Source organism: Octopus sinensis, linkage group LG1 (genome assembly GCF_006345805.1).
Source record: "Octopus sinensis linkage group LG1, ASM634580v1, whole genome shotgun sequence".
Lineage (NCBI taxonomy): Eukaryota > Metazoa > Mollusca > Cephalopoda > Octopoda > Octopodidae > Octopus > Octopus sinensis.
The window spans coordinates 205623082-205644180 of record NC_042997.1 but is presented as its reverse complement, the minus strand read 5'-3'; the positions used below and the strand labels follow the sequence as shown (position 1 = coordinate 205644180).

Here is a 21099-nt window from a genome sequence, read left to right as displayed (position 1 = left end):
ACATGTTTCGAAGGAAACATTGGTACTATTTCTGAGGGAATAAAATGATGTCAAACAATGTAATCATCACATCATGGGAGAAAATAGAAACAAAACACATCAATAAGCCATTTTAACCGAATGTGATAACTGCATATATGATGAAGGGGAATGCAAGATGATTACATTGTTTTACATCATTTTATTTCCTAAGGAATAATATCAATGTTTTCTTCGAAACATGTGTCAGAAGTATAAAGATTTGAATAACACCTGAATTTAACTCCATTTCTGAATTTATCTATGTCATTCAAAAACATTTCACTAAACCCTGGGACTTCTACCTTTAAAAATAGGACGTAACATTCTTGGTACTTATGTGAATTTTTGCTACCCTGGTAAATATATATTTTTTCCATGTTATTTGTACACATTGAAAAAATTCACATACATTTAGTTATATGCATACATACATACATACATACATACATACATACATATACACACATATATATATACATATCTGAGGCCATCATCATCATAATCTTTTAACATCTATTTTCCATGCCAGCAATGGGTTGGATGGTTTGATATCGGTGCAAGGACTGTGTTGTGCTCTAATGTCTGCTTTGGAAGGAGTTCTTCACCACACCCACAGCCCAACCCCACCTGCACTCCTACTACTACTACTAAACTATAGTAATCATTAGTAATTCAGTGTCCCTTGTTTATTCCCCAAAGTTTGCCAAAATATTCCTGTTTTTTATAAACTTTTAACAGAAAAAGGGTTCATAATTTTATTTTTGTTCTGAAATATTTGATTTCTGTTTGAACTTTAGAATCAGTCTTTGATAGATGGTCATCAATGGGAGACAAGGAATTAATTAAAATTGTTCCAGTCACAAATGGACCAGAATATGATGACATCCAGGCCACTTTCCGTCGGAATTTGCCTTCCTATCATATAATCAAAGTTTGTATTTTTATTTCTGTTTATAAACAATATTTAATGATTTATTGTTAAAAGAAATGTTAAGAGACATTTTCTTTGTATAAAAGACTTAAATCTCATTGTATGAACCTATTTTGGGATGGTTCCATGCAATTTTGGATATTCACAAAAAAATCTTTGCTCAGCAAAAATACCTCTGCTTTAACTTCTTGCATTGAATTGTAAATGCAACACCATTTTGCAGCTAAACTATTGTGCCTTACCAAAATTTACAGCCGAATCAAAATTGGTATCAAATAAAAAAAGAAAAAAAGAAAACAGATAGGGTTGGGGATTTTCACCACAAACGTTATTTCCTTGTCAAAGAAGTGAATTGATTGTCTTTTCATAAATGTATTTTCCTTTCTACAGATTGAGAGAATTCAAAATAAAACATTATGCCAGAGATACAAAGCATTGAAAGAACAATTTGAGGCAGAAAATCCAAAGATTACAAATGAAGTTGATGGCCTTTGGCATGGTACTACTGCAGAATGTGTTGAGAGAATAAATAGATATGGATTCAACTGTAGATATTGTAGTAAAAATGGTAAGTACATATTCTCAAAGTGGCAATAGTAGTCTCCTCTACCCACCCTTCCTATTGTCCTGAGCTGGACAGTCACTGTCCACATTGATTGCTGTTTAGAATCCTTTCTTACACAGAGAGGATGCCATGATGCTTATACATTCCATGTTTGGCATCGTTTCTACTGCCAGGTCCCCTTCCTAACATCTTCTGCTCTAGAGTAAACCAGGTGTATTTTATTATTGTGGAACCAACACTTTTATTTGGATTGGGAGGAAGGGTCTGTCCCCATCCATTAATGTTCCCTTTGAACCTTTGTAAATGAAAATATTGCAGGAAAGATAAGAAAAGGGGTGGAATTCCAGAGGGGTAATGTTATGGGAAAGAAGGAGTAGGTATAGTGGAGAGTCTGCAGGACTGGACAGAAATATCAACAAGCGAACACCAGGCCTAGCAATCACCATTCTGAGTTTGTCAATTATAGATATACTGAGATAATCAATACAGTGTTGTTAACTCTCATTGAAATATTCAATGTCTGCTACGGCCTAGAAATTGGTTAAGGGACATTTAATAACTGTACAGAAATCTGATAAACCAGCAGAGGTCACTCCATTTAGATATCTCAAACAATCCTCTCTCACTAACACTTTTATCATCTTTTGGAATTAGATTTTGATGTGTATGGTGAATATGGATATGGGGTGAGTAGAAGAGTGGGGTTTCACAAAATGCCACCCAAACAAGTTCAGTGGTAAATATTTGCAAGGGACAGGCTCTCCCAATGATAAAACATCATTTCCTGAAACCTGTTTGATGTCACATGGTGTCATGTGATGACAAAATGTCCTGGATTCAAAGAGATAAGCTCAATATCTCGTGTGACCACTATTATTGTTGATTACTGCCAGGCATCTTCTGCACATTGAATGCACCAAACGATTGATGAAAGCCATGGGGATAGCAGCTGACACTCTGTTAAAACTTGCAGTGAGTTGTCTCTGAGTTTTTGGTCTTGGACGGGTGTCATTTAGCCTTCTTAGGGGTTTCATCCCACAGGTGCTCTATAGGGTTTGGGTCTGGACTGAAGCCAGTGTCTAGATGTTGATGTTGTTGGAGGAAGCCTGTTGTCAACCTGGCAGTATGGTCACGGGCATTGTTATGTCAGAACATGTAATTCCAACAACAGGCAAAGTATGGCACAATGTGAGGTCTCCAAATTTGGTCAATATAGCAAGCAGCAGTTACTCCATTTCCTCAGCCTTCACCAAAGTTTTGGAAGGCCACCAGTTCAGCATATATATATATATCATCATCATCATCATCATCATCATCGTTTAACATCCACTTTCCAAGCTAGCATGGGTTGGACGGTCTGACTGAGAACTAATGAACAAGAGGCTGCATCAGGCTCACTCTGTTGTGGAAAAGTTTCTATAGCTGGATGCCCTTCCTAATGCTAACCACTCCGAGTGTTTAGTGGGTGCTTTTACATGCCACTGGCACGAGGGCCAGTCAGGCGGTTCTGACAACAACCATGCTCAAAGGTATTTTTACATGCTACCTTCATTGGAGGTAGTCCGGTGGCACTGGCAACGACCATGCTCAAATGTTGTTTTTCACGTGCCACCAGCAGAGGAGCCACTATATGGCCCTGGCAACGATCATGCTCGGTGTGCTTTTAATTTTCCACTGGTACAAGTGCCAATCACGCAGTAGTGTCATCGGCCACGTCAGTGATTTTGATTTCACTTGCCTCAACAGGTCTTTGCAAGCAAAGTTTATTGTCCAATGAACGAGTGGGGAGGGGGTATTCATAAGTGGGCTGCTTACACCCACTGGCATAGGCCATGGGCTGTGGTCTCACTTGGCTTGTTTGGTCTTCTGAATCACAGTATATCTCCAAAGGTCCTGGTCACTAGTCATTGCTTCAGTGAGCCTCAATGTTCAAAGGTTGTGCATATATATATATATATATATATATATATATATATATATATTCTTTGTTTTTATCATTCTTAGGCACATATGGTGAAGGTGTTTATTTTGCCAAAAGCATCCGATATTCTGCAGATGATACCTATTCTACTCCTGACCATCACAAAATAAAGACAATATACAAATGCAGTGTTCTTGTGGGAAGAGTGATTCAAGGACAACGTAGATTAAAAGTTTTACATGGTTCTTACAATTCTGCTGTTGATGATATTCAAAGACCCGATATTTATGTTACTTTTGATGACTCTCAAGCATATCCTAATTATTTGATTACATTCTCTAAGGCTTCAGTAACACTTTGAGTTGAGATTTGTAATTCTAAAAGTATTCAAATGTTTAACACTAAAACTTCAATTTTATAACACTTAAAACTATTTGAATTTTTAAAACTAATGCTGTTCAAATTTGTAACTGTAAAATTATTCAGATTTGTAACAGGAAAATTATTCAGATTTGTCACAGTTAAACTATTCAAATATTTAACAGTAAAATTATTCAAATTTGTAACAGTGAAACTATTCAAATTTGTAACAGTAAAATTATTCAAATTTGTAACAGTGAAACTATTCAAATTTGTAACAGTAAAATTATTCAATTTTGTAACAGTGAAACTATTCAAATTTGTAACAGTAAAACTATTCAAATTTGTAACAGTGAAACTATTCAAATTTGTAACACTAAAATTATTCAATTTTGTAACAGTGAAACTATTCAAATTTGTAACACTAAGATTATTCAAATTTGTAACAGTGAAACTATTCAAATTTGTAACAGTAAAATTATTCAGATTTTTGACACTAAAACAATTGAATATATTTTAACATTTTCTTTTTTGTTACATTAGATGTAATTATTGCTTAAAATAAAATGAAGGCTGCAGGTTCAAATCCAGTCAAAGTTTATTATTTTGTATTATATTTTTTAAAAAAAAGTATAAACCGGTTTTGTGACTGGGAAGAAACTGTCCACTGATTTTGGAAATGTGTTTCCAAGAAGAATAAAATTCCTTTACACTTACCAAAACCCCATCCATATGATCAAGTAGAGCCCAACTGGTACATATTGAATGCCTGTTATCAGAGAAAATTGGTGGAAAACCTGTGGAGTATTCATATTTAGCATTTTTGAGTGAAATCACCAGACAATGGCCAACGTCCTGGTGGTATAATACGGGATATTATTGGGATACACGACACTTTTGTCATTACTTTCACCATCTTTCTTGGAATTCTCAAGTAATATCATGGAAAATGCAGGTTAATTCTCAAAGCATCATTTTGCAAATGAAGTACAGCTTCCATGTTGCAAAGTACAATACACACACATATCCCCACCCTCTCAGGAGCAGTACATATGTAAGCTGAAATGATTGCTGTGCTAAATAGAGCTTACAATACAGTAAGTATTCCCTATGAAATATTTAAAATACGTATATTATTATTACAAATTTGGGATCTTTACCAATAGATATGCACCTCCTGTTTCAGGATAACCTCATGATATGGTATACGCAGAGAAAGATACAGCAAATATAATTATTAAAGCAATTAATGTAACTTATAAGAAAATTAAATAAATATAACTACTTGTTATAATTCTGTGGGGAATAATAACAGTTAAGTTATATTTATTTAACTAATTTTCTTGTAAGTTACATTAATTGCTTTAATAATTTTAATTGCTTTATCTTTCTCTGCATATACCATACCATGAGGTTATCCTGAAACAGGAGGTGCATATGTATTGGTAAAGATCCCAAATTTATAATAATAATATTATAAAATATACTTTTTACATTTCATAAGAAAAGTGTGAAATAGTAAATGTCCTGATAACCTGGAATACTTGTTTTTCCCTAATATTTTATATATTCATAATATATATACATACCAGCCTCGCCTGGCACCTGTGCAGGTGGCACGTAAAAAGCACCCACTACACTCACGGAGTGGTTGGCGTTAGGAAGGGCATCCAGCTGTAGAAACATTGCCAGATAAGACTGGAGCCTGGTGCAGCCTTCTGGCTTCCCAGATCCCCGGTCGAACCGTTCAACCCATGCTAGCATGGAGAACAGACGTTAAACGATGATGATGATGATGATGATGATGATATATTAATACACATATGAGAGGGAATCCACTAAAGTGGACGCCCTTACGCTAACCACTAAAAATTGTTCTCAAGAAAAACTTAGCACACTATGAACGTAAGTGAGCAGGACAAATGAAAAATAACAAAAATATAGATCTATATAAATCTATATTTTTGTTAGTTTTCATTTGTCCTGCTCGCTTACATTCATAGTGTGGTAAGTTTTTCTTGAGAACAATTTTTAGTGGTTAGCGTAAGGACGTCCACTTTAGTGGATTCGCTCTCATATGTGTGTTGATAATATTTACTGAATCTCAGTTTTTTATGCGCTAAACCACTGGTGTTAAATTGGTGTTATTAAATTAATATACAATTTTTTCACCCTCATTTTGATTTTAATATATATATATATATATATATATATATATATATATATATATATATATATATATATATATATATATATATATATGGTGGGGGGGAATTACAAAAAGACAAAAGATGAAGACAGGTGGCATAGACAAACTGATGCCTTAGTTTAACTCTCAGAAAGTGAGAAAGTCTTTAATGTTTTGAGCCTACGCTCTTCCACAGAAAGGAACACAAAAAGAAACAGGGAGAGAAAATAAAGTGTAGTGGCTAGTGATCAATCATGGCGAATGCCAGACAGAGGGGTCACACAGTAGAGCTAGGAAGAAGGGGAGATAATAAAGTAGTGGTGATCCCAAAATGAAGGTGCACACGAATGTGTATATGAGAGCATGTATGTGCGTGTGGAAGAGGCCTGGTGACCTTGACGTGTGCATGTGTAGGTGTGTTGATTATGGTGAGGGTACTGGGAAGTGGACAGTGCTAGTGTGTGCGTGGTGGTGTAATGTGATGTGTGGTTTAGGCTGAGGGTGGGGTATGTGGGATGTAAGTGGGTGTAAGGGGTGGGATGGGATGTATAGGGAAGGTGGGGTTGGACTGGGTAGGTTGGGGTTACGAGGGAGGGGTGACGATGAAACGAGAATGTGGCTAGGAGGGAAGAGAAGTAGGAGTCAGAGAAAGAGAGAGGTGGGTGGGAGAAAATAGGTGTGAGAGGAAGAGAGGAGAGTTAGATGAAGAGGAGAGGAGTTGATTCCATGTGGTGCAAAGGAGCGAAAAGAGATTAATCTCTGTTCACGGAGAAGACGGAAGTCTGGATGGACAATCCGAAAACAGACAGGTGTTGCAAAGAGTGACCTGTAGAGCAGTAATGGCACGAGACCGAGGTGTCATTGCAGAGTCAGGTGTGTCAGAGGTGTTCTGCGAACCGGTCATCCAAGCGTTGTCCCATTTGTCTGATGTACAGAGAAGGGCCGATAGAGCAGGAGAAGCAATAGATGACGTTGCTAGAAATGCAGGTGAAAGAGTCAGTGATATGATAGGGTCAATGATGGGTGCCGGTAAGGAGGGTGGTGTTGATGTAAGGGCAAGTGTGGCAGCGTGGGCCGGAGCAGGAGAACGAGCCGGGTTGGGAGTTTGGGTTAGGGAAGAAGCTGTGGGCCAAGAGGTCTCGTAGGTTGTGGGCTCATTTGAAGGAGGGGAAGAGTCAGTTAGAGAAGATGTGCGAAATAGAGGGGTCAGAATGGAGTTAGCGGAAGGCTTGGAGAATGTTGCATTTAAGAGATAGGTGAGGGGAAACGGGAGACGGTGGGGTGGGTGCAGGGGGAAAGAGCAGATGCACAGTCCACGGAACGTGCTCTGGCAAGGGCGGTGTGGATAGTAGTGAGGGGATAGCCACGTAGAATGAAGTGGTTAGCCATGAGTTGAGACTGAGTCTCATGGTTGTCACTGAGTCTCATGGTTGTCACTGCAAAGCCTGCGTAGATGGAGAAATTGGGAATAGAGGAGGGAAAGCTTAGTGTGTTTCAGGTGGGAGGAGGAGAAGTTGAGGTATGAGTGTGTATCTGTGTGTTTGTAGTGCATGGAGGTAATGAGAGTGGAGTGATGTATGGAGGGCATGATGGAAAGATTTGGCAAAAGAGAGGAAGGAGTCTAGATGTTCGCAGGAGCGTAAGGTCGCACCGATGCAGTCGTCAATATACCGACCGCATAGTTCGGGAGTGGGACCAGTGAAACTTGAGAATATTTGGGCCTCAATGTAGCCATAGTTGGGACCCGTTCTCGTTCCCATGGCCACTCCTGAGAAATGCTGATAAAAATCACCCGCAAACGAGAAGTTGAGTGAGAGGACAAGTACGGCCAGACGAACGAGTGTGGATATGTCAGGTTGGGGTTAGGTCGAAGGTCAAGGAAATGTTGGAGTGCACGCAGCCCCTCGTGGTGAGGGATCACTGTGTAAAGGCTCTGGATGTCGAAAGTGAAGAGAAATTTAGAGGGGCTAGGAGGAAGAATACTGCTTATTAATTAGGTATGTAATAGCCACTGTAAGAAAGCTATTATTAAAGGCTTGAACATCTTGAAATTTTTTATAAATTCATGTTCCAAGAAATTTCCTGTAATTTTTGTTTCTGAAGTTTATTCAGTATTTGAACTATGAGATCTTCACAAATTTAAATTTCATTCACAGCAGAGTAGATTAAATAAACTATCAATTCGTTGCAGCCAAAATTTTCCGTTTTCATTTGAAACTGTTTCTTACACTCTGTTGCCTCTGTTTTCATTAATGGTAATTCCTTTCAAATTGTTGCAAAATCCACTTTATCCGATGTACATAGTGTAAAAAAATTATTTATTGAATGAATTAATAGTATTACACAAAGTAGGTATATAACTTTGATCTGTATTTTTGATAACATGAAAAAAAATTTTAATATACCAGAATAATTTACAACAAAAATAATTAAGAAGTGGTTTTGTTGGTATGGCTGTATGGAATGCTATAAAGTCTTACGATAATAACTACTTCTAGCACACTAAACGTATAAATTACTAAAAGAAATATCTATAAGGGAAGAGAGATTTTTTTTATAAATTGAAGTTTTCAGGAAAATTTGCAGTAAATATTTTGTATAAGACCCATTTGTACCTCGGTGTGAAATACTATTTTTCCACAGGATTTTCCAAGTGTATTTAATGTATCTGACCTCCAAACCCACTGCAAAACAACCAAGAGGAACTCCCATTCCTAGACGTACTAGTTTTAAAAAATACATAAAAAATAGAAAGGGACATATTTTACAAAAATACAGACATTAAACAATACCTATTATTTAGCTTGTGCCACCCAAGACATATTAAAACAAACATTACCTTCAACCCTGCAGGATAGATTTGCACCATAGTGATGGAAAAAATACCAAAGAACTAAGACTGCAAGAGCTTAAAAATGTACTCATGCACAGACATTACCCAATTCAGCTCATAGGTGATGCGATTAAATGTGCAAAATTGATTGACATAAAGACATTAAGAAAAGTCGCACATCTACTCTAAAAATACTAACCTATATACCCATACACAACCCCAGAAACAACGAAGCATTTAAAATCTCCCAATACTCCATAAGGGCTCCAAACTGAAGGAAATTCCGATTATGCATAAGATCATTAAAAGCAATGAACAATCAAAGACATAAAAGAAAATCCTCACAAATCATACATTATTCTCAAGAACAACAAACACAGGAGTAAAAAAATGCAGAACATCTCTCAATCTTTAGGAAGGATGAGAATTCCATTTTAAACAAGGGAAAAATTCAAAATTAAATCCAATTTCTCTTGCGCCTCCAAAAACCTTATTTATGTCATTGGATGCTTGAGCTGCCATAAAAAACTATATAGGTTCCACAGGAATGTCTCTTAGACGTAGATGTACAGTCCACAAACAACAAATCTCTTCCCCACAATATTGCCAGATACATCTCCGCGAACCCATTGACATGTGTGCAGAACAACTGCAGCTACAATTCTAAATCTTCCCATTATATCAATGGGCTATTTGGACCTCAACACAATTGTGACTAAATAAAGAGGGATCATTTTACAAAAAAATATAAGCGAGAACTGAATATAAATCCATATTGAAAATTATACAATTGCAACTAAATAAAAAGAGGCTTCGTTTTTCGAGAAAATATGAGCCAGAACTAAATAAAAATTACAAATTTACCTACCCTTTGCTGAAAATACCTTGGTTACATAAAAAACAAAATTTCTTCTTTCGTATTGCACCTAACACTCAAAATTTGAAAAGCTACAGCGAAACCTGTTGTTTTATTAAGGGAAAAATTTTGTTTTGTATATTCTAAAATATTTTTACCATAGTCTCATAAAACAAATCTGTTTTTCGTCTTATTTCTTTCCTTGTATATTCAACCATGTGTAAAATTATACCATTTACAAAGTCATATAAAAAAAGGGGAAAAAAGAAAAAAAAAGTAAACAAGGAAAATAAAAGGAAAAAGGAAATAAAATTCACAGGGCCACCTACCTGAAGGGGTGTTTGATGTGTAAAAAAAGTAGACAAGGAAAATAAAAGGAAAAAGGAAATAAAATTCACAGGGCCACCTGAAGGGGTGTTTGATGTGTAAAAAAAGTAAACAAGGAAAATAAAAGGAAAAAGGAAATAAAATTCACAGGGCCACCTACCTGAAGGGGTGTTTGATGTGTTCGCCTTCCTACTTACTAGAACTTTGGTTTTTGCAACGTAGACTCTAAGGCCCTTCAATTCTAAACCTTGCTTCCACACCTGAAATTTCTTCTCTTGTTCTGATAGTGATTCTGCTACAAGGGCTAGGTCGTCAGCATAGTGGAGCTCCCAGGCGCAACCTGTCTTGAATTCCTGTTATTGCCTGGAGGACTATGATGAATAAAAGGGGACTGAGGGCTGATACTTGGTGAACCCTACTTCTACCCGTAATTCTTCACTATATTCATTGCCAGCCCTAACCTTACCAACAACATCTCTGGTTAAGGCGTGTACAGCCCTTATTAACCATTCGTCAATCTCCAGTTTCCACATCACCCACCAGATAAGGGATCGGGGGACCCTGTCAAAGGCTTTCTCCAAGTCCCCGAAAGCTAAGTTGAGGGGTTTATCTTTAGCTAGGTATTTCTCCTGCAGTTGTCAAACCAGGAATATGGCATCAGTGGTGCTTCTGCCTGGAACAAAACCGAACTGTATCTCATCTAAGCAGACTCTCACCCTAATGAGATGGGCTATGATCCCCTCTATCACCTTCATCACCTGATCCAGCAGTTTGATACCCCTGTAGTTATTTCTATCTAAAGCATCACTTTCACCTTTATAGAAGTTGACTATGGTGCTGTTACACCAGTCATTGGGTATGACTCCGTTATGAACTACCTGGTTTACAATGCGGGTGACTAGGCCATAGCCCACACCACCAGATGTTTTAAGTCTCTCAGCAGTGATTCCTAATGGGCTAGGGTCTTTTCCTGGCTTCATACCCTTAATTGCTTTATCTACATGGGAGCTGTCTATTCGGATAGCTGGTCCCTCTACTGGGTCAACATTTGGCAGGCTTTCCTCCTCCCTTCATTCTCCACATTCAGCAGCCTTTCATAATAGCATTTCCAAGCTTCTTTCTTTTGAAAATCATTAAAAGCAAGTGCACCATCATCCATTCAGACACATTTCTCTCCTGTGACATCACAATTTTCTCTCACATACTGTCTTGCAATCTGAAATACTTCAGTTCTTTGGTCCTCACGTTGCTTGACATTGACAAACTTCTTCTTTACCGCTTCACTCTTGGCTATGTATACCTGCTGCCCAGCCTCCCTTTTGGCTACCTGGTACAGTTCCCTGCTACCCACATCCCTCCAGGCTTTCCAGGCCTGTTTCTTTGATCTAATGGCTTTGTCTACTGTACTATTCTACCACTACGTAACTCTGGGTCTGGAAGGGACTTTGCACCATCCTCAGACTTGGTCTGTAGCACTCAGTAAGCTGTCCTGTAGGAATTTCCTGCTACCTTCTATGTCCGATGTCTGTAGCTCCTCCTCCCTCTCTTCAAATTTCTTGATGAAGATGTCCCTAAATCTCTGACCATGTGAAGGTTTCTTTAGCCTTCAAATCCTTCTTTTTGGGATTGGTCTGCTTCTTGGTATCCTTCTGGCCTTGAACCTAAAGTCACTAAGGACTAGCCTATGCTGTGGGGTACATTCTTTACCCAGGAGGGTCTTTGTATATAAGAGCAACCCTGTGTCCCGCTATCTGGTGAGGATGAAATCAGTCTGGCTAGCAGAGTCACCTAATTGATAGGTTATCAGGTGGCTGTCTGGCTTCCTGAAGTTAGTGTTGCAGATTAAAAGGTTACATGCATCACAGAACTCCAATAGTCTAGTTCCCTCATCGTTCCGATCACCAATAACATGGCCCCCATGTACGCCAGTGAACATAACAGATTCCCGCCCAACATACCCATTAAAATCTCCAGCCACAAAGATGAGGTCTTTGCCACTCGTCTTTGAGGTAGCCTGTAGAAGGGTATCATAAAAATGGTCCTTCTGAGCATTTAGTAGGGCCACTTGCAGGGGCGTAGGCAGAGATAATTGTAGCTGTGCTGTTCTGCAGGACTAGCCTGAGCTTAAGCACTCTATCGCACACCCTAACAACCTTTATGACTTTATCCACCCATTCATCCACAAGGAGTATGCCTATACCCCCTACACCATCCATGTTACCTTGCCAGAAGACTTTATACCTATGTGCCTTGCCTGTGAGGACCCTAGCTGAAGCTCCTCTCCATCTTTCCTCTTGTATGCAGCATACATCAAAGTGTCTTTCTAGCATCTCTACAATCTCACTAGACCTACCTTTCAGTGTACCAACATTGACAGTGCCAACTCTGAAAACTGGGAAGGGAATGTGGGGTTAGGTTTGGGGAGGAGGGATGTTATTGTCATCACTAAATGCTTTCACATTATGTAGCAGTCCTTCAAGCTCATTATCGTCTTTGCCATAGAGTTTTAAGTCATCCACATAAAATAGATGACTTGTTTTCTTGTCACCAATCTTATATCCATACCCTATTCTGTTGAATTCATTTGTAAGGGGTATTAGGGCTATGCAGAAAATTGAAGGTGAAAGTGAGTCGCCTTGGAAAATTCCACAGTTGATATTAATAATTTTTTGTGGTCAGTACTCCATCAGAGTTGTATAATTGGAGATTTGTATTTCACACTGAATATTGTGCTTCAGAAAATTTGAAATCACAGAAGAAATTAAGAAGCAATTTCAAGATCCATGAATGCTGTATGCTGTCAAAGACCACTGTGTAATCAATTCATGCAGCACTGAGATTTCTGGGTTTGTTATGACAGTTCTCAAGGATCATGTGATTGATTAAGAGTTCATCTTTGCATCCATATGAGCCTCATCAGCCCCCATTTTTGTTCAGTGGGGGAAAATATTGTTTTGTTTCCTTAATTTGTATGCGTTCTCCACAAGGATGGATGTTGAAATTTTATATGTGTTAGAGAGACATGTTATGAGCCAATAGTTTTGGGGAAATTTGGCTTTCTTATTCTTCTTGAATAACCAATCGGTATTTTCATAGGATCACTCATAATTTCATTCAATGCCTGAACTTAATTTTCATGTGCACATGGGAGTGATGCGAGCCAGAAATTTGGCACCCTGTCATTACCAGGGGATTTCCACATATGAACCTTTGTGAGCACTATCCTCAGCTTTGCTATTGTGATGTCTTACCATGCTTGTTCTGGTAAGTTTTGGTAGGATCCTTCTGTATGTCTAACCCAGTCTTTATTTCCATGCATCACTCCAGATATTTTTCTAAAAGTTCCAACTTCTTCCATGGGAGTGGAGTCTGGAATGGTTTTCCCTATTTCTCAGTAGAATGTTTTTGCATTGGATGAAAACAGCTTATTTTGCTTTTCAGGAGAAAAACTAAGGCTTTCAGAAGTTATAATGAAGGTTCAATTTAAATAATTAGTTTACGAAATTACAAAGATTATTTCAAAGATAGTATGGAAATTTTTAGCCATATCCAAAATACCGACTACCAGCTTTTTCTAAATACATAAAACTGTACATCACTTCAAACAATATATGCATATACATACATACATATATGTGTGTGTGTGTGTGTGTGTGTGTATATATATATACATGCATGTATATAAATTAAGAAATGGAGTTAAGCGCAGGTGTTATTCAAATCTTTTTACTTCTGACATGTTTCGAAGGAAACATTGGTACTATTTCTGAGGGAATAAAATGATGTCAAACAATGTAATCATCACATCATGGGAGAAAATAGAAACAAAACACATCAATAAGCCATTTTAACCGAATGTGATAACTGCATATATGATGAAGGGGAATGCAAGATGATTACATTGTTTTACATCATTTTATTTCCTAAGGAATAATATCAATGTTTTCTTCGAAACATGTGTCAGAAGTATAAATATTTGAATAACACCTGAATTTAACTCCATTTCTGAATTTATCTATGTCATTCAAAAACATTTCACTAAACCCTGGGACTTCTACCTTTAAAAATAGGATGTAACATTCTTGGTACTTATGTGAATTTTTGCTACCCTGGTAAATATATATTTTTTCCATGTTATTTGTACACATTGAAAAAATTCACATACATTTAGTTATATGCATACATACATACATACATACATACATACATACATATACACACATATATATATACATATCTGAGGCCATCATCATCATAATCTTTTAACATCTATTTTCCATGCCAGCAATGGGTTGGATGGTTTGATATCGGTGCAAGGACTGTGTTGTGCTCTAATGTCTGCTTTGGAAGGAGTTCTTCACCACACCCACAGCCCAACCCCACCTGCACTCCTACTACTACTACTAAACTATAGTAATCATTAGTAATTCAGTGTCCCTTGTTTATTCCCCAAAGTTTGCCAAAATATTCCTGTTTTTTATAAACTTTTAACAGAAAAAGGGTTCATAATTTTATTTTTGTTCTGAAATATTTGATTTCTGTTTGAACTTTAGAATCAGTCTTTGATAGATGGTCATCAATGGGAGACAAGGAATTAATTAAAATTGTTCCAGTCACAAGTGGATCAGAATATGATGACATCCAGGCCACTTTCCGTCGGAATTTGCCTTCCTATCGTATAATCAAAGTTTGTATTTTTACTTCTGTTTATAAACAATATTTGATGGTTTATTGTTAAAACAAAATGTTAAGAGACATTTTGTTTGTATAAAAGACTTAAATCTCATTGTATGAACCTATTTTGGGATGGTTTTATGTGTTTTTGGATATTCACAAGAAATCTTTGCTCAACAAAAATACCTCTGCTTTAACTTCTTGCATTGAATTGTAAATGCAACACCATTTTGCAGCTAAACTATTATGCCTTACCAAAATTTACAGCCGAATCAAAATTGGTATCAAATAAAAAAGAAAAAAAAAAAAGCAGATAGGGTTGGGGATTTTCACCACAAACGTTATTTCCTTGTCAAAGAAGTGAACTGATTGTCTTTTCATAAATGTATTTTCCTTTCTACAGATTGAGAGAATTCAAAATAAAACATTATGCCAGAGATACAAAGCATTGAAAGAACAATTTGAGGCAGAAAATCCAAAGATTACAAATGAAGTTGATGGCCTTTGGCATGGTACTACTGCAGAATGTGTTGAGAGAATAAATAGATATGGATTCAACTGTAGATATTGTAGTAAAAATGGTAAGTACATATTCTCAAAGTGGCAATAGTAGTCTCCTCTACCCACCCTTCCTATTGTCCTGAGCTGGACAGTCACTCTCCACATTGATTGCTGTTTAGAATCCTTTCTCACTCAGAGAGGACAGAGGCTGTCATATTGCTCACACATTCCATGTTTGGCATCGTTTCTACTGCCAGGTCCCCTTCCTAACATCTTCTGCTCTAGAGTAAACCAGGTGTATTTTATTATTGTGGAACCAACACTTTTATTTGGATTGGGAGGAAGGGTCTGTCCCCATCCATTAATGTTCCTCTTGAACCTTTGTAAATGAAAATATTGCAGGAAAGATAAGAGAAGGGGTGGAATTTCAGAGGGATAATGTTATAGGAAGAAGGAAAAAGTTTAGTGGAGAGTCTGCAGGACTAGACAGAAATATCAACAAGCGAACACCAGGCCAAGCAATCACCATTCTGAGTTTGTCAATTATAGATATACTGAGATAATCAATACAGTGTTGTTAACTCTCATTGAAATATTCAATGTCTGCTACGGCCTAGAAATTGGTTAAGGGACATTTAATAACTGTACAGAAATCTGATAAACCAGCAGAGGTCACTCCATTTAGATATCTCAAATGATCTTCTCTCACTAACTCTTTTATCATCTTTTGGAATTAGATTTTGATGTGTATGGTGAATATGGATATGGGGTGAGTAGAAGAGTGGGGTTTCACAAAATGCCACCCAAACAAGTTCAGTGGTAAATATTTGCAAGGGACAGGCTCTCCCAATGATAAAACATCATTTCCTGAAACCTGTTTGATGTCACATGGTGTCATGTGATGACAAAATGTCCTGGATTCAAAGAGATAAGCTCAATATCTCGTGTGACCACTATTATTGTTGATTACTGCCAGGCATCTTCTGCACATTGAATGCACCAAACGATTGATGAAAGCCATGGGGATAGCAGCTGACACTCTGTTAAAACTTGCAGTGAGTTGTCCTGAGTTTTCGGTCTTGGACGGGTGTCATTTAGCCTTCTTAGGGGTTTCATCCCACAGGTGCTCTATAGGGTTTGGGTCTGGACTGAAGCCAGTGTCTAGATGTTGATGTTGTTGGAGGAAGCCTGTTGTCAACCTGGCAGTATGGTCACGGGCATTGTTATGTCAGAACATGTAATTCCAACAACAGGCAAAGTATGGCACAATGTGAGGTCTCCAAATTTGGTCAATATAGCAAGCAGCAGTTACTCCATTTCCTCAGCCTTCACCAAAGTTTTGGAAGGCCACCAGTTCAGCATATATATATATATCATCATCATCATCATCATCATCATCGTTTAACATCCACTTTCCAAGCTAGCATGGGTTGGACGGTCTGACTGAGGACTAATGAACAAGAGGCTGCATCAGGCTCACTCTGTTGTGGAAAAGTTTCTATAGCTGGATGCCCTTCCTAATGCTAACCACTCCGAGTGTTTAGTGGGTGCTTTTACATGCCACTGGCACGAGGGCCAGTCAGGCGGTTCTGACAACAACCATGCTCAAAGGTATTTTTACATGCTACCTTCATTGGAGGTAGTCCGGTGGCACTGGCAACGACCATGCTCAAATGTTGTTTTTCACGTGCCACCAGCAGAGGAGCCACTATATGGCCCTGGCAACGATCATGCTCGGTGTGCTTTTAATTTTCCACTGGTACAAGTGCCAATCACGCAGTAGTGTCATCGGCCACGTCAGCGATTTTGATTTCACTTGCCTCAACAGGTCTTTGCAAGCAAAGTTTATTGTCCAATGAACGAGTGGGGAGGGGGTATTCATAAGTGGGCTGCTTACACCCACTGGCATAGGCCATGGGCTGTGGTCTCACTTGGCTTGTTTGGTCTTCTGAATCACAGTATATCTCCAAAGGTCCTGGTCACTAGTCATTGCTTCAGTGAGCCTCAATGTTCAAAGGTTGTGCATATATATATATATATATATATATATATATATATTCTTTGTTTTTATCATTCTTAGGCACATATGGTGAAGGTGTTTATTTTGCCAAAAGCATCCGATATTCTGCAGATGATACCTATTCTACTCCTGACCATCACAAAATAAAGACAATATACAAATGCAGTGTTCTTGTGGGAAGAGTGATTCAAGGGCAACGTAGATTAAAAGTTTTACATGGTTCTTACAATTCTGCTGTTGATGATATTCAAAGACCCGATATTTATGTTACTTTTGATGACTCTCAAGCATATCCTAATTATTTGATTACATTCTCTAAGGCTTTAGTAACACTTTGAGTTGAGATTTGTAATTCTAAAAGTATTCAAATGTTTAACACTAAAACTTCAATTTTATAACACTTAAAACTATTTGAATTTTTAAAACTAATGCTGTTCAAATTTGTAACTGTAAAATTATTCAGATTTGTAACAGGAAAATTATTCAGATTTGTCACAGTTAAACTATTCAAATATTTAACAGTAAAATTATTCAAATTTGTAACAGTGAAACTATTCAAATTTGTAACAGTAAAATTATTCAAATTTGTAACAGTGAAACTATTCAAATTTGTAACAGTAAAATTATTCAATTTTGTAACAGTGAAACTATTCAAATTTGTAACAGTAAAATTATTCAAATTTGTAACAGTGAAACTATTCAAATTTGTAACACTAAAATTATTCAATTTTGTAACAGTGAAACTATTCAAATTTGTAACACTAAGATTATTCAAATTTGTAACAGTGAAACTATTCAAATTTGTAACAGTAAAATTATTCAGATTTTTTACACTAAAACAATTGAATATATTTTAACATTTTCTTTTTTGTTACATTAGATGTAATTATTGCTTAAAATAAAATGAAGGCTGCAGGTTCAAATCCAGTCAAAGTTTATTATTTTGTATTATATTTTTTAAAAAAAAGTATAAACCGGTTTTGTGACTGGGAAGAAACTGTCCACTGATTTTGGAAATGTGTTTCCAAGAAGAATAAAATTCCTTTACACTTACCAAAACCCCATCCATATGATCAAGTAGAGCCCAACTGGTACATATTGAATGCCTGTTATCAGAGAAAATTGGTGGAAAACCTGTGGAGTATTCATATTTAGCATTTTTGAGTGAAATCACCAGACAATGGCCAACGTCCTGGTGGTATAATACGGGATATTATTGGGATACACGACACTTTTGTCATTACTTTCACCATCTTTCTTGGAATTCTCAAGTAATATCATGGAAAATGCAGGTTAATTCTCAAAGCATCATTTTGCAAATGAAGTACAGCTTCCATGTTGCAAAGTACAATACACACACATATCCCCACCCTCTCAGGAGCAGTACATATGTAAGCTGAAATGATTGCTGTGCTAAATAGAGCTTACAATACAATAAGTATTCCCTATGAAATATTTAAAATACGTATATTATTATTACAAATTTGGGATCTTTACCAATAGATATGCACCTCCTGTTTCAGGATAACCTCATGATATGGTATACGCAGAGAAAGATACAGCAAATATAATTATTAAAGCAATTAATGTAACTTATAAGAAAATTAAATAAATATAACTACTTGTTATAATTCTGTGGGGAATAATAACAGTTAAGTTATATTTATTTAACTAATTTTCTTGTAAGTTACATTAATTGCTTTAATAATTTTAATTGCTTTATCTTTCTCTGCATATACCATACCATGAGGTTATCCTGAAACAGGAGGTGCATATGTATTGGTAAAGATCCCAAATTTATAATAATAATATTATAAAATATACTTTTTACATTTCATAAGAAAAGTGTGAAATAGTAAATGTCCTGATAACCTGGAATACTTGTTTTTCCCTAATATTTTATATATTCATAATATATATACATACCAGCCTCGCCTGGCACCTGTGCAGGTGGCACGTAAAAAGCACCCACTACACTCACGGAGTGGTTGGCGTTAGGAAGGGCATCCAGCTGTAGAAACATTGCCAGATAAGACTGGAGCCTGGTGCAGCCTTCTGGCTTCCCAGATCCCCGGTCGAACCGTTCAACCCATGCTAGCATGGAGAACAGACGTTAAACGATGATGATGATGATGATGATGATGATGATATATTAATACACATATGAGAGGGAATCCACTAAAGTGGACGCCCTTACGCTAACCACTAAAAATTGTTCTCAAGAAAAACTTAGCACACTATGAACGTAAGTGAGCAGGACAAATGAAAAATAACAAAAATATAGATCTATATAAATCTATATTTTTGTTAGTTTTCATTTGTCCTGCTCGCTTACATTCATAGTGTGGTAAGTTTTTCTTGAGAACAATTTTTAGTGGTTAGCGTAAGGACGTCCACTTTAGTGGATTCACTCTCATATGTGTGTTGATAATATTTACTGAATCTCAGTTTTTTATGCGCTAAACCACTGGTGTTAAATTGGTGTTATTAAATTAATATACAATTTTTTCACCCTCATTTTGATTTTAATATATATATATATATATATATATATATATATATGGTGGGGGGGAATTACAAAAAGACAAAAGATGAAGACAGGTGGCATAGACAAACTGATGCCTTAGTTTAACTCTCAGAAAGTGAGAAAGTCTTTAATGTTTTGAGCCTACGCTCTTCCACAGAAAGGAACACAAAAAGAAACAGGGAGAGAAAATAAAGTGTAGTGGCTAGTGATCAATCATGGCGAATGCCAGACAGAGGGGTCACACAGTAGAGCTAGGAAGAAGGGGAGATAATAAAGTAGTGGTGATCCCAAAATGAAGGTGCACACGAATGTGTATATGAGAGCATGTATGTGCGTGTGGAAGAGGCCTGGTGACCTTGACGTGTGCATGTGTAGGTGTGTTGATTATGGTGAGGGTACTGGGAAGTGGACAGTGCTAGTGTGTGCGTGGTGGTGTAATGTGATGTGTGGTTTAGGCTGAGGGTGGGGTATGTGGGATGTAAGTGGGTGTAAGGGGTGGGATGGGATGTATAGGGAAGGTGGGGTTGGACTGGGTAGGTTGGGGTTACGAGGGAGGGGTGACGATGAAACGAGAATGTGGCTAGGAGGGAAGAGAAGTAGGAGTCAGAGAAAGAGAGAGGTGGGTGGGAGAAAATAGGTGTGAGAGGAAGAGAGGAGAGTTAGATGAAGAGGAGAGGAGTTGATTCCATGTGGTGCAAAGGAGCGAAAAGAGATTAATCTCTGTTCACGGAGAAGACGGAAGTCTGGATGGACAATCCGAAAACAGACAGGTGTTGCAAAGAGTGACCTGTAGAGCAGTAATGGCACGAGACCGAGGTGTCATTGCAGAGTCAGGTGTGTCAGAAGTGTTCTGCGAACCGGTCATCCAAGCGTTGTCCCATTTGTCCGATGTACAGAGAAGGGCCGATAGAGCAGGAGAAGCAATAGATGACGTTGCTAGAAATGCAGGTGAAAGAGTCAGTGATATGATAGGGTCAATGATGGGTGCCGGTAAGGAGGGTGGTGTTGATGTAAGGGCAAGTGTGGCAGCGTGGGCCGGAGCAGGAGAACGAGCCGGGTTGGGAGTTTGGGTTAGGGAAGAAGCTGTGGGCCAAGAGGTCTTGTAGGTTGTGGGCTCATTTGAAGGAGGGGAAGAGTCAGTTAGAGAAGATGTGCGAAATAGAGGGGTCAGAATGGAGTTAGCGGAAGGCTTGGAGAATGTTGCATTTAAGAGATAGGTGAGGGGAAACGGGAGACGGTGGGGTGGGTGCAGGGGGAAAGAGCAGATGCACAGTCCACGGAACGTGCTCTGGCAAGGGCGGTGTGGATAGTAGTGAGGGGATAGCCACGTAGAATGAAGTGGTTAGCCATGAGTTGAGACTGAGTCTCATGGTTG

The 21099-nt window shown here is 37.7% G+C and overlaps 2 protein-coding genes across 8 annotated transcripts in view; both read left to right on the top strand.

Moving 5' to 3' along the window:
• Nucleotides 1–4388, top strand: part of LOC115209556 (protein mono-ADP-ribosyltransferase PARP15) — a 199333-nt gene extending 194945 nt beyond the window's left edge. For all 7 annotated transcript variants that reach the window (XM_029778023.2, XM_036508643.1, XM_029778002.2 and 4 more), the window contains 3 exons: nucleotides 819–952; nucleotides 1343–1520; nucleotides 3522–4388. In XM_029778023.2, coding sequence (XP_029633883.1) covers nucleotides 819–952; nucleotides 1343–1520; nucleotides 3522–3799 — 590 coding nt within the window. In that variant the 3' untranslated portion in view covers nucleotides 3800–4388. The remainder of the gene's footprint in view (nucleotides 1–818; nucleotides 953–1342; nucleotides 1521–3521) is intronic.
• An 87-nt stretch (nucleotides 4389–4475) lies between these two features.
• Nucleotides 4476–18626, top strand: LOC115209641 (protein mono-ADP-ribosyltransferase PARP15-like). Its single transcript, XM_029778100.2, has 5 exons — nucleotides 4476–4479; nucleotides 6656–6662; nucleotides 14556–14689; nucleotides 15080–15257; nucleotides 17258–18626. Exons 3-5 carry the CDS (start codon nucleotides 14582–14584, stop codon nucleotides 17533–17535), a joined length of 564 nt encoding a protein of 187 aa, XP_029633960.1. The 5' UTR covers nucleotides 4476–4479; nucleotides 6656–6662; nucleotides 14556–14581; the 3' UTR covers nucleotides 17536–18626.
• The last annotated feature ends 2473 nt before the right edge of the window (nucleotides 18627–21099 follow it).

Bases quoted from the DNA above. Each gene is read 5' to 3' on its own strand.
- LOC115209641 (XM_029778100.2), top strand. From the start codon at position 14,582: ATGGGAGACAAGGAATTAATTAAAATTGTTCCAGTCACAAGTGGATCA. The intron at 14,690-15,079 runs GTTTGTATTTTT...TCCTTTCTACAG, and splicing joins CTTCCTATCGTATAATCAAA to ATTGAGAGAATTCAAAATAA. The intron at 15,258-17,257 runs GTAAGTACATAT...TATCATTCTTAG, and splicing joins TAGATATTGTAGTAAAAATG to GCACATATGGTGAAGGTGTT.